This window comes from Delphinapterus leucas, chromosome 5 (genome assembly GCF_059928025.1).
Source record: "Delphinapterus leucas isolate spDelLeu-1000000601 "Yukka" chromosome 5, BTC_Dleu_Yukka2, whole genome shotgun sequence".
NCBI classification, from domain to species: Eukaryota; Metazoa; Chordata; class Mammalia; order Artiodactyla; family Monodontidae; genus Delphinapterus; species Delphinapterus leucas.
The window spans coordinates 91,511,685-91,525,615 of NC_143133.1; the positions used below are offsets into that span (position 1 = coordinate 91,511,685).

General features: G+C 43.2%; 1 protein-coding gene and 1 pseudogene across 8 annotated transcripts in view; one reads left to right on the top strand and one right to left on the bottom strand.

Annotated features, from left to right (window-relative positions):
- The window catches only part of SEPTIN11 (septin 11), a 126,907-nt gene that overhangs the window by 17,209 nt on the left and 95,767 nt on the right, over nucleotides 1-13,931 (top strand). For 3 of the 8 annotated variants that reach the window (XR_002648201.3, XR_016393335.1, XM_022599445.3), the window contains exon 1: nucleotides 12,407-12,565. The exons of 2 other annotated variants lie outside the window; for them this stretch is intronic. Coding sequence is in view for 4 of the 6 variants with exons in the window: in XM_022599445.3 (XP_022455153.1) it covers nucleotides 12,539-12,565 (27 nt within the window). In the remaining 2 variants the exon portion in view is untranslated. Of the gene's footprint in view, nucleotides 1-12,403; nucleotides 12,566-13,931 lie in introns of those variants that run through there. 3 more of the 8 variants (XM_022599446.3, XM_089912084.1, XM_089912085.1) reach the window with 2 other exon arrangements.
- LOC149749178 (uncharacterized) lies at nucleotides 570-12,257 on the bottom strand (annotated as a pseudogene).

Sequence of the window (13,931 nt, forward strand, 5' to 3'; positions counted from 1 at the left end):
TCTACAGAAGAACGCCAGATACTTTGTATTTCCTTCATGCCAGGAATGAATCCTTTAATCATTTCTTAGTCTATGTCTTTCCTAGGCAAATGTATTTAACACCTATGCGTAGTTTCCTGTTAATGTCTCTGTTCAATTTAAAATGCATTCTTGGCTTGTAAGAAATTCCATGGATAAGGACACAGCTTATGTGGAAGTTCTAAAAAATGATAAAATGGAGTAGAATGAATGTTGTAGCAAGCAGCTGTAGGTATGTCAATACTACCAATTCTTAGTTGCACAGGCTAGCTGAAAAGACCTCTCTAGGACTTCTGTATTTATCTGCACAGGCTTGAACCCTCTGGGCTCGCTCCAAGACCAAAAAGGCTTCCCTTGGGCAGTGTCGGGTATATGTGAAGGGAATATTTTTTCTTTTATGTTTTAAAAGTTATTTTTATTGAGATATAATTGATGTATAACATTGTGTAAGTTTAAGGTGTACAATGTGTTGGTTTGATACATGTATATATTGCAGTATGATTACTATGATAGCATTAGCTGGCACCTCTATCACATTACATAATTATCAGTTCTTTTTTTTTTTTTTGCGGTACGCGGGCCTCTCACTGTTGTGGCCTCTCCGGTTGCGGAGCACAGGCTCCGGACGCGCAGGCTCAGCGGCCACGGCTCACGGGCCCAGCCGCTCCGCGGCACGTGGGATCTTCCCGGACCGGGGCACGAACCCGTGTCCCCTGCATCGGCAGGCGGACTCTCAATTACTGCGCCACCAGGGAAACCCTAACAGTTCTTTTTTGTGGTGGGAATGTTTAAGGTCTAGTCTCTCAGCACCTTTTTTTTTTTTTGGCCGTGCTGCGTGGCACGTGGGATCTTAGTTATCCCACCAGGGATTGAGCTCATGCCCCCTGCAGTGGAAGCACAAAGTCTTAACCACTGGACCACCAGGGAAGTCCTGCAACTTTGATTTTTATAATACAGTATTGTTGTCTACAATCAATATGCTGTGCATTAGATCTCCAGGACTTATTTACTACTGGTTGCAAGTTTGTACCCTTAAACGTCTCCTCAATTCCCTCACACCCAGTCCCTGGTAACTACCATTCTACTCTCTGTTTTTACAACTTCAGTTTATTTTTGGTTCTACATATAAATGATATCATATAGTGTTTGTCTTTTTCTGTTTGACTTATCTTACTTAGCATAGTGCCATTAAGGTCCATCCATGTTGTTGCAAATGGCAAGATTTCCTTCTTTCTCATCGCTGCATAATATTCCATTCATCTATTGATGGACACTTAAGTTGTTTCCATACCTTGCCTACTGTGAATAGTGCTGCAATAAACATGGGAGTGCATATATTTCTTTGACATCCTGTTTTCATTTCCTTTGGACACTTACCCAGGAGTGGAATTGCTGGATCACACGGTAGTTCTATTTTTAAGTAATTATTTTTTTTATGAATGTATGGTGACTTGGGTATCCCAATATATTGGTAGTGGGAATATAAATTTGTTGGTTCTTTCTGAAAAATAACTCTATGTATCAAGAGTTTTAAAATATTCACCCTTATAGATTCAGTAATTTCACTTTCAGGAACATTTCTTAAGGAAATAATAGAAATTTAGATACAGGTATGCAAAGATGTTTATTGTGCTTTGTACAGCAGGAAGGAAGAATGAAAGGAACAGAGGAAAGCAGGAAGAAAATAAAGAAAGGAGGTAAGGAGGAAGGAAACAGAGAGAGGAGAGAGAGAAAAAAAAATGAAAACAACCTAATATTCAATAACCAGGGAGTATTACATAAATTTTGATGTGCTCATATGATGGAGTATTTTGCAGCCAGAAAGAGAATCTTATTTATCTATAATAAGGGTTGATATCTTTTACACTTAAAAGTTAGAAAAAATGTTAAACTAGCTCAAGAAAAAAAGTTAAACACTCCTTATGGAAATAATAGGCAAATGATATAAGTAGGAAATTTATAAAGAAAGAAAAAAATGGCTAGTAAAAATATTTTAAAAATTCAATCACTAATTGTGATATAAATTTAACTTAAAAAAACTGTTATTCTTTACTATAAAATGGCAAAGTTTTTTTTTTAACATCTTTATTGGAGTATAATTGCTTTACATTGTTGTGTTAGTTTCTGCTGTATAACAAAGTGAATCAGGGACTTTCCTGGTGGCGCAGTGGTTAAGAATCCGCCTGCCAATGCAGGGGACACGGGTTTGAGCCCTGGTCTGGGAAGATCCTACATGCCGCAAAGCAGCTAAGCCCGTGAGCCACAACTACTGAGCCTGAGCTCTACAGCCCACGAGCCACAACTACTGAGCCCGCACATCTAGAGCCTGTGCTCTGCAACAACAGAAGCCACCGCAATAAGAAGCCCGCCCACCACAACTAGAGAAAGCCCACACGCAGCAACGAAAGCCCAATGCAGCCAAAAATAAATAAGGCAAAGATTTTATTTATTTATTTCTTATTGAAGTATAGCTGATTTACAATGTTATATTAATTTCTGGTATACAGCAAAGTGATTCAGTTATACATATATATTCTTTTAAATATTCTTTTCCATTATGGTTTATTACAGGATATTGAATATAGTTCCCTGTACTATAAAATAGGACCTGTCATCTCTGCCCGAAGGGGTACAACTCTGTTGCTCCAGAACTTCCCACTGTGTTGGCTGAGGCTTTTTTGGGTCTATATTACGGTTCAGATTCCCCTTGTGCCCAATCTGGCTTCATCCCATTTCTACATCTCTAATAAACATCTTGCACCCCAAACTCCACTTTAGAATTTGCTGGAGGGTCACTGTCTACCCATCATGGGCCTCCTCTCTTAACAGAAGAATTTTGCTTAGTATTAAGGATCATTTCCCTCTGAGCCTTACCTGGACCCCTAACTTATGCTTAAACATTGAAACATATTTACCTAATGCCTTGTCTGTTATCATTTGAAGAAGTCTACAGACATGAACTTATATCCTCCTTTCATACACGTATTTGAATACAAGTAGCATCCTGATATACCCACTGTTGCTCTTGCCTGTCCAGCTGCCTTTACCCCTTCTTTTGGAAAGAGTATTTACATTTTTCTTCCAAGCCCAACAGATACTGATAGATGAAGAAGCAAGGAACTCAGGTTGAAATAAGTAAAGAAAGTTTTACCTCATTCAAAAGGAACAAGTCTACAAGAAGAGACATGAGGGTACAGAGTAACCCCATGCACTAGAGAGTTATTCAGCTAGTGGAAATTGAGGATGGTAGAATGATGGACAGCGAATAGGTTGAGACAAAACATGAAAATATAGAAGTGATACTGCTGTTCAAATATACAGGGATGTATGTATGATTCTATTCTAATTCAGTGGCAATATCTAGTGGTTGAAGGGACTTCAACTACATAAATTTTCTAGGCTCACAAAAAGAAATAATAACTGATACCACAATAACTGGCTACAGGGAGAAAGGAATTATCTGAGAATTAGAGATGTCAGAACTATGGGACCTGACCCAGGCTGGCTGCCAAGGACAGTGACTAGCAGGCCAAGTCATCATACTCCAGGGAGCATGTCATTTCACAGGATGCTCCTTAATGAGATCAGATTTTAAAAAGAGCATGTATTAAAGAGTAGCAAAAGCCTACGAGGATTGATACTTTCTTGTAGGCTTAGATAATTTTTGCTTTTAAAAAGAATACCAAGAAATTTTCAAAATTTTTTTTTTGCTTTTCAAGTAATACTTCTTGCCATAATAGGATGAAAAGAAGGGATGAAAATCACCACTTGATGCTGATGATATAATGCTATCAGATGACCAAGAAAAGTCAAAACTACACAACTTTTTGTCTCCTCTCTCAAAGAGAATTTTTTTTTAATGAAAAATGTAGTATAAACATGATTAAAAGGTTACTGAAATCCAATGTGGTAAGTGAACAATCAATTGCTTTAAGTGAGTTAAACATTCCAGGCCTAAATGAATTATCCCTGAAAGACTCTGCATAAGTGATTATGGATTAGCATTAGTCAGCTTTGGGAAACCAGAGAAAAATAAGAAATGCCAAGGATTGAAGAGGGCATATATTGTACTGATTATCAAATAGAATAAAAGCAGCAGGAACAGGGCAGAGTTTGAGAAATATTGGTAAATTTAACATTATCTAGAATGAATTTTTAAAAAACTGTTTTAACAGGGAAAGAGATTGAGCTTATAAATGACAATTTCAATTTTTTTTTGTTTCCACATATATCTACCAAAGTCTCAGTGGGAAAAAAAAAACACATTACTGCAGATGTTTCAAATGAAAAAAAAAAGATACCTTAAATAAAGAGTAGAACTGTTAACACTTGCTAGTCTAGTATGATCACCAGATCAGCAGTATCAGCATCACCCGGGAGACTGATGGAACTAAAGAGTATCAGGCCCCACACCAGACCTACTGATTTTAGAATCTGCATTTTAACAGGATCTCCAAGTGATTCATGTGTACTAAAATTCGAGAAGCACTGAAGTATAACAAATAAGGGATGGCAAGGCACCCAAAGACTAATAACATTAAGAAATCATTGGGGACTTCCCTGGTGGCGCAGTGGTTAAGAATCTGCCTGCCAATGCAGGGGACATGGGTTCGGGCCCTGGTCCGGAAAGATCCCACATGCCGCGGAGCAACTAAGCCTGTACACCACAACTACTGAGCCTGCACTCTAGAGCCCGCGAGCCACAACTACTGATCCCACGTGCCACAACTACTGAAGCCTGCGCGCCTAGAGCCGGTGCTCTGCAACAAGAGAAGCCACCGCATTGAGAAGCCCACAGACCGCAATGAAGAGAAGCCCCCCTCTCGCCACACTAGAGAAAGTCCGCGTGCAGCAACAAAGACCCAACGCAGCCAAAAATAAATACATACATACATTTATTTAAAAAAAAAAGGAGTCATTACCACTCTTAGAACTGAAGGAACAAAGGGAGGAAATTGTGAGATTGGAACTGGTGAATATATTAAAAACCATTGAATTGTACACTTTAGATTGATAAACTGTATGGTATGTGAATCGTATTTCAATAAAACTGTTAAAAAGGAAAAAAACCAAAAAAAAATACATGCAAAATCTGTATGCTGAAATCTCCAAAATATTAAAGAAAGCAAGCAGTGGAAATAAATGGAGTGATATATCATGTTCATGGACTGGAAGATTCGATAGTGTTAGGATGTTAATTCTCCCTAATGATTCTAAATCCCACTATGATTTTTTGGTATAAATTTACAAGCTTATTATAAAATGTATATGGAGAGGCAAAGGATTTAGATTAGCCAAAATAATTCTGAAAGAGAATAAAGTTGGAGAGTTCATTTTCCCCTCATTTCAAGACCTATTAGAAAGCTACAGTAATCAAGGCAATGTGGTATTGGCAGAAGGATAGACACATTGACCAATACACAGAAGAGTTCGGACAAGCACATATATACTTAATCAATTTTTGACTGAAGTACAGAGGCAATTCAGTGGAGAAGGGATAATCTTTTCAACATGGGAAGCTGGAAAAATTGCATATGTGAAAAAATAAGCTTTCATCCTTATCTCACACCATATACAGAAATTAACTCAAAATAGATTATAGACATAAATGTAAAAACTAAAACTATAGACTTCTAGAAGAAAAACAGAGATTTGACACAGATTTCTTAGATAGACACCAAAAGCACAATCCATGAAAGGAAACAAATCAATGTTATACTCCATGAAATAAAAATTTCTGCTCTTTTAAAAAATTCTATTAAGAAAATGAAACAACAAACCGTAGAGAGAAATACATGTGAAATATATATCAAGCATCTATAAGAATAAATAACAAAAATAAACCAGTTTTAAAAACAGGCAAAAAAATCACATAACCAAAGAGGGATATAGATGGCAAATAAGCAAATGAAAAGATTCTCAACACCATTAGTCACTGGAGAAATGCAAATTAAAACTACATTGAGGCACCACGGCAAAACTACTAGAATGACTAAAAAGTTAAAAATTGAATATACTTACTGCTGGTAGACAGCAGGACAACTAGAACCTCATATATCACCATAATAAATTTTAGAACATTTTTATCACCTTGAAAAGAAATCCCATACCCCTTAGTTATTACTTCTGTACCACTTCATGCCACCTCAGTCCTGAGCAGCTAGCTGTTATTTTTTTCTGTATAGATTTGCCTATTCTAGACATATAAATAGAATGATATAATAAGTGATCTTTTGTGGCTGGCTTCTTTCACATAGCATAATGATTAAAAGATTCATCTATGTTGTACTATTTAACAGTATTTAACTCCTCTTTATGGTCAAACAATACTCCATTGAATGGATCTACCATATTTTACCTATTCGTCAGTTGATGGACAGTGGGATTATTTCCACCTTTTGGCTATTGTGAATAATGCTATGAACGTGCCTGTATAAGTTTTTGTGTGGACATACGTTTTAATTTCTCTTGGGTATATACCTAGGAGTGGCGTTGTGGAGTCATATGCTAACTCTATGTTCAACCATTTGAGAAACTGCCAAACTGTTTTCCAAAGTGGCTGTGCTACTTGACATCCCCACCAACAGTGTACGAGGGCTCTAATTTCTCCACATCCTTGATGAAACTTGTTGCATGATTTTTTTAAAGATTATAGCCACCCTAGTGGATATTAAGTGGCATCTATTTCTAATGATGTCAAGAATCTTTTCATGATCTTTTACGGCCATTTGTACATCTTTTTGGACAAATGTTTTTTTCAAATCCTTTAACCATTAAAAAATGATCTTTTATTATTAAGTTGAAAGAGTTCTTTATATATTCTAGATACAAGTCTCTTATCAGATATATGATTTGCAAATATTTTTTCTTATTGTGTGGGTTGTCTTTTCACTTTTTTTGTGTCCTTGAAGCACAAAAGTTTTAAATTTTGATAGTCTTCTGTTGCTTGTGCTTTTGATGTCATATCTAAAAATCTATTGCCAAATCCAACATCATGAAAACTTAGCTCTATATTTTCTTCTAAGAGTTTTATATAGTTTTAGCTCTTACATTTAGATCTTTGACACATTTTGAAATAATTTTTTTATGTGGTAGGTGATAAGGATTGGAATTTATTCTATTGCATCTGCCTAGTTTCCCGGTATCATTTGTTAAAAAGATTATTCTTTCCTGCATTGAATGGCCTTGTCCAGTTGACCGTAACACTTGAGTTTATTTCTGTCAATTCTATTCCATTGATCTTTATATCTATCCTTATGCCAGTACCACACTGCCTTGATTACTGTTGCTTTGTAGTAAAATTTGAAATATGGAAGTGGGAGTCCAAGTTTTGACTATTCTAGGTCCCTAAAAGTTTATATGAATTTTAGAATCAGATTGGTTTCTACAAATAAGCCAGCTAGGATTCTGATAGGGATTGTGATAAATCTGTAGATCAATATGGGGAGTACTGCCATATTAACAATGTTAAGTCTTCCAATCCATGAACATGAGATGTTTTTCCACTTACTTAGACTTTGAAAAATTTCTTCCAGCAATGTTTTTAATGGAAGTTTTGTACTTTTGTTAAATTTATTCCTTAATATTTCATTCTTTTTGATGTTATTGTAAATGAAATTGTTTTCTTAATTTCAGTTTTGGATCGTTCATTGCAAGTGTGTAGAAAAACAACTGATTTTTGTGTAATGATTTTTTATCAATACAACCTTGTTGAATTCATATTAGTTCTAATGATTCTTTAGTGGATTTCATAGGATTTTCTATGTACAAGTTTATGTGAATAGAGACAGTTTTACTTTTTCCTCTCCAATATGGATGTGTTTTAAAATATTAGAACATCTTTATATATTATGTTGCAGGAGGGGTTCAGGATCTGTTGTCAGTTATACTGTTTGAAATGAAGTGGTAATAGCTCCTAACTTATTCCCTGTCTCTTATAGTGTTCCTAATTCATCATTTATCATTTTTTACTGGAATCAAGGTGATGTGTTAGTTAGGGTTGTTTGACTGCAAGTCACAGATTTGCTCTAGATAGCTTAAGAAATAAAAATAGATTATGGAATGCATAAACTCTAACAATTTGTACTGTCTTTGGGTCCTTAATTCAAGATTCAAACTTAACAGTGTCTGACCAAGCTTAGATCACATGCTCTCTTGGATATACTTTGGTGGTAAGAGGAAGGATTTGATGGAAAGTAACTTTAGGAACCTCTCTTGTAGAGGCATTTACTTTCCATCAAGGTGGAACATTCGCTGGAAAATCTCCCCAAGCAAATTGGGGTTCCATTAAGAAGGGAACAGATCTGGCATAACTAACAATGTCAAATATTCAGTAGAGATCTTTTCTATATATATGTATTTTTTTCCCGGTGTGCGGGTCTCTCACTGTTGTGGCCTCTCCCGTTGCGGAGCACAGGCTCCGGACGCGCAGGCTCAGCGGCCATGGCTCACGGGCCCAGCCGCTCCGCGGCATGTGGGATCTTCCCGGACCGGGGCACGAACCCGTGTCCCCTGCATCGACAGGCCAACTCTCAACCACTGCGCCACCAGGGAAGCCCAGCAGAGATCTTAGTTCTAAAATGCAAATAGATGGTTAACCTCCTTGGCTCTTCATTGCCCACGGGATCACATTCCAAATCCTTAGTAAGGCAATAAAGGCTTTTGGTAGCATAGCTTCTAGCCTCATCTCCATTCCAATGCACCTCAACATTCATTGAATATATCAGACTTTGTGAAACACGAATAAGCACTCTTGCCTTGAGACATTTATAATCTTACTCATAATCTCTGTATGTTAGTATGATCATCTCTCAATTAATAACTTGTAATAATAGCTAGGGTGACCATAAGTCCTGGTTTTTGCCTATTGTCCTAGTGTAGTTACTAATGGCACCAATGCTCTTTTTCAGTCTCTAAAGTTTCTAAGTTTGGACAATAAGTTATAGGTCATTCTAATAATAGCATACCTATGTTTTTTCAGTTAACTCTGAGCAAAACAATTCTCTGATGGACTGAATCTGTTAAGGTTGAGATGGTCCATTCCTATTGGATAATTTCAGTAGAGTTTAAGAAAAGGCTACTTGCAAAGGTGTGGGCAAAATGTAGAGAAACCACAAGGGGTTTACTCTAGAATAACCTAGAGTAACTGTGACCTTCAGATGTAGCCAGCCTGCAGGCATGCCATAGCAAGGGAGCCTTAGGGAATAAATACCCAGACTCTTCGTGTATTGCTGTTGTTCCCCATTGCCTGAACTCAACAAACTGAATCTAAGGGAAAGAAAGCCCTTTAAGTTCAGGTTCTCCTGTGGGCAGGAACATGGATATCCTGCATCAGAACTCACGATTACTACCCTATTTTGCAGTAGGAAAAAATGAGACGAAGAAAGGCTAACGTGCTCCATGTCACAAAGCTGATAAGTGATAATCTGGAGTCCAAGTGCCGTGTTCTCCCCACTCTACCAGGCTCCCTCTAAGGCTGCTACATAGTAGCAATGCCAAATTACCTATCCTTCCCATAGCATCATTTCCTTTGAAATCACTGAATCTTTGCTCATTCTCTTCCCTTGTTTGGAATGTCTTCCTTGCTCTCGCCCCTCTCCAACTCTTTGATGAAGCCTTTCCTGTTCTGACAGGGAGTGAATAGCTCCTTCTACTGTGCTTTGAAATCCCATAATTCATACATCTTTTCTAAGATTTAGCCTATTTATTGGAGTTGTTTAAACATCTGTCTCTCAGCAGACCGTGTCAGAGAGGCATCCTCAGTAAAATTTTTTTTTAGTTCCTAGCACAGTGCTGGGCAGAATTAAAAGGTAATCTAATCTCTTATTAATTCCATTAGGGAGGAGCTATTACTAAACAGGTTTTAAAGATGAGATAATTGAAGCACTGAAACGTTAAGTAATTTGCCCAAGGTCACACAGCTGTGAAGTATCAATAGTAAAGCCAGGATGTTGAATCTAGGTAGTCTGGTTGTAGAATGATACTTAACTTCAAAATGAGAACTGAAATTCTGAAATAGCCTTCCTTGGTTGAAAGGATTTAAATTGTATATTTATTAAACACACACACACACACACACACACACACACACATATGCCTACCTGCCAAAAAAACAAGGAAGGGGGTAATTTAAGGCACTCCTTGCTCCTAGTCAGTGAAAAAAAATCAGGCAGAAGCTGGGTAAACTGATGATTTTACCCTAAAAGGGTTTCCTCAAACAGATTAGATGTTGGACTTTAAGCTTTGTGATGAATTTAAATAAAATAACCTACCAACAAAGGTAGGGAGTTCACATCCTTAAAAACGAATCAGCTGTTTTCAACCTAAGCGTTTGCAAAAAAAATAAGTAAATAAAATTAAAAACAATGAATGAAATCCTGCAGTCTGGTCTGGTCTGCTCTATGTAACATAAAATGGAGAGTTGGTTTGTAACTGCCCTTATCCAGTTGGCAGCCTGTGGAGCTGTCTTTTCATAGGGTTTACCTGAGACCTCTTGTCCATGGGCAGTACCTCTGTGTAATCCTCTCTCTGGGGGAAGGAAAAAAAATGTCCATATACAGAGAGCTGCAGACCGAAGTATTTCTTTCCCCCTCCCTTTACATAGCACGCACGCACCTGGTAATCGTAACTCAACTCTTACAGAGTGCCTAATGCATGCTTGACGTAAAATGGTGGTCCTCGTCTTCAAAAGATTTGAAGTCTAGGGGTAGAAACTGGTCCAAACTGAAGAGGTTAGTGCTCTGAGGGTCTGGGCCACAGGCTGAAGAGCCCCTCATCTTTCTTTCACCGAGTATACTTTCATTGTTTTCTCATTCCTGGCGGTCCCACCAGGATGCTGCGGGTGTAATTCATTTTGGGTGGCCTCTAGCCCCTTGACCCCTCCCGGGGCAACCCAGCGCCTGCCTCGCAGCAGCTGGATGCGTGCCCGGAGCCCACCCACCCTTAGCCAAAGGCGACGCGGCGCGCGTTTGAATCCTGCGACTCATCGGGGGCAGAGACAGCAGGAGCGGCAGACGCAAGGCCTCGAGAAGCCTGGGTGCTTGAAGTCTCAGGTCAGGCTCTGAGGAGCCCCAGGCTAAAAGAGGTGGTTTGTCTGTCACCTAATTCAATAGGCCAGGGTTTTCCCTAAGGGCGCAATCCCGTGGGCTGATGACAGCCCTTCATCGCCTCACCACACCTTCCCTGCGCTTGGATCCAACTGGCTCCCGGCCCCCGACCGGGAGCTATCCTCAATCACCTTGTCGTCGTGGACCCCTCCCTCCTCAACCCTAAGAGAGGCCGCGGGGATCGACAGCACCTCCCGCACACCTCACCGCCCAGCTCTTGCCGGGGTGCCGCGCCACCCGGCCTGCACCAGGACCCTGCCATTCTGCGCTCCACACAGACACGCAGCGACGCCCCCGACATCTGCGGGAAAAGTCCTTCCCCACCGCGGAGCAGTTTCCCATTCCCACGCGCTCGGAGTCGCACAGACTGGCGCCGTCGCCGCGCCCCACAGCCGCAGGCCCGCGCGCCCGCCTCCGGGTCGTCCGGTCAGTCTCCAGCGATCAAAAAGAGTAGTCGGCGGAGCTCTCACGTGTACCCAGCTCTCGGGTTACAGCCGGGGGAGGCCTCGGCCCCCACGCTCTAGGGCAGTCAACAGCTGCTTTAATTCTCCGGCGGGGGCGTCCTTTTCCTCCTCTGCGGCCGGCTGAGGTTAGTCGTCCGCCGCAGCAACTTCTACCGCCTCTTCCTCTCCACTGTGGTCGCCTACCCGGCCGCACGCTACAGTAACAGCTTCCAGCTCTCTGCCTTTTAATCTTTCCCTTAGGAAGAAAAGAATTGTGGAGGGGAACTCTTCCCTCGCGGGGGTCGGCCCAGCCCACCTCGGTCGCCCACCGCTCTCCCTAGTGGCCCGCTCCCCTTCCAAGCCGGTTCCTCCGGTTGGGGCGTGCTTGCCTGGGGCTAACTTTCCGCGAGATGCTGTCCCCGTGGACCTGTCTCGCCCGTGTCCGGTCTCCCTCTCCGCAGCCGCTCCAGCTACCAGCTTAGCGAAACGCGTGGCGGGACCCGGGGCTGGGACCTCCGCGCCCAGGCTTTTACTCGGACTCCAGCACTTGGTGGAACGGGGGTGGCGGCCGGCCCACAGGCTGGGGGCTTTCGGTGGCACGGGAGACGGTCATTTCGGGACCGCCCGCTACATTTGATGAGGGCGAGCTCTGCGGCCTGGGCCTGCGGACCAGGGCTGGAGGCCCGCCCCTCTACTATCTTCCCTCCCACCGCCTCAGCCTGGGCGCGCAGGCTCACACCCCTTCCTGGGGAAGCAAATGGTCCCTTCCAGGCGGGTGGCCATGTTGTTCTAATAAAGCGGGAGGGGCGGCGGCGTGGGGAGGGGAGCAGATGCCGCTGGTTGCGCGCGGGAGCCGGGCGCTAGCAGCGCGCAGCCGCGAGGGAGGCGCGGGGGAGGCGAGCGGGAGCCCGAGCCCAAGCAGCAGCTAGTGTTGGCGGAGGGCACCCGGGCGCAGCTGGAGCAGCAGCCGCGATGGCCGTGGCCGTGGGGAGACCATCTGTGAGTGCTGGGGCCTCGCTTCCCTCGGCCGCTTCTCCTCCGGCGCTGGAGGTGTTCCCGCTTGCGGGCGGGGGCCGGCGGGGAATACTGGGGGCCGGGAGCGGGGGCCTCGGGACGGCTGCGGCGGTAGCTGTGGGTGTGTGCATGAATTTGGGCGCGTGTCTGGGGCTGAGGGGAGGGCGAGGATCCCCGCGGCTCGGCTACTACGTGATGCAACAGTGTATCGCCTCGTCGCGCCCCGATTCCCGGGATGTGGGAGAAAAAGGACCCCTCGCCTATTTTTTCTTTAAGAGGATCCTTTTGGCCACGGTGTTTCTCGGCTGCCTCCTCCCCGCGCACACCTTTTCCCTCGTGACAGTCGAGAAAGGCGCCGGGTGCGGGGGGGGGCTGTTTCCTCCCGGCTCCCCCGCGCCGAGGGGCGACCAGGGCGTGGGAATTGTTAACCCAAGCGTTGTGTCACGCGGTTGTAGAAGCGGGTCAAAAATGAAGGGGTGGGATTGCTGGGTCGTATGGTAGTTCTATTTTTAGTTTTTTAAGGGACCTCCATACTGTTTTCCATAGTGGCTGTATCAATTTACATTCCCACCAGCAGTGCAAGAGGGTTCCCTTTTCTCCACTCCCTCTCCAGCATTTATTGTTTGTGGACTTTTTGATGCTGGCCATTCTGACCGGTGTGAGGTGATACCTTATTGTAGTTTTGATTTGCACTTCTCTAATGATTAGTGATGTTGAGCATCCTTTCATGTGTTAAAAAAAAATTAAAAAGGCGTGGGATTTCCGTGGTGGCTTCCCCTGTGCACTGTGAGATCCCGGACACCCTCAGGCACCCACGCTGGTGACCGGGCCCTGCCCAGGATGTGGACAAAAGCCTTAGATACACAAAGTTTTCAAAGGGCCCTGTTGTCGGGGTGGGTGGAAGTTTTAAAATGCTCTGCGGTTGGAAGGTCGGGGGCGGCGGGCCGGAGAGGCGGGCGCGCGAGGAAGAGGAAGGGGTGGCGGGTGCGTGGAGAATCGGGTGCCCCGGGACGGGGCGAGGGAGACGGGGAGGGAGGGAGGGGGATGCTTAGTCCCCGAGTTTGCCGGCGGGGCAGGGGCCGCGCCTCCGGCGGTGCAAAGCTCATTCAGCGACTCTGGACCCGGCCCGAGGGCAGCCGGACTTCAAGGGTGCGGTTTCAGCCGGGGCTCTGCATCCCGGGTGAAAGGCGGAGGCCAGGGGCGGCGGCGGCCTTCCCTTTTTACTGAAAGGAGCAGAGTCGGTGGGGAAAGGCGCAGTCCTCTTTCTTTCTCTTTCCTCTTTTCTTTGTCACTGTTCAAAGTCACTTTTGCCTCACGGGCTTTGTGGGCTCCTTGAGCGAGTTTCTTCCTG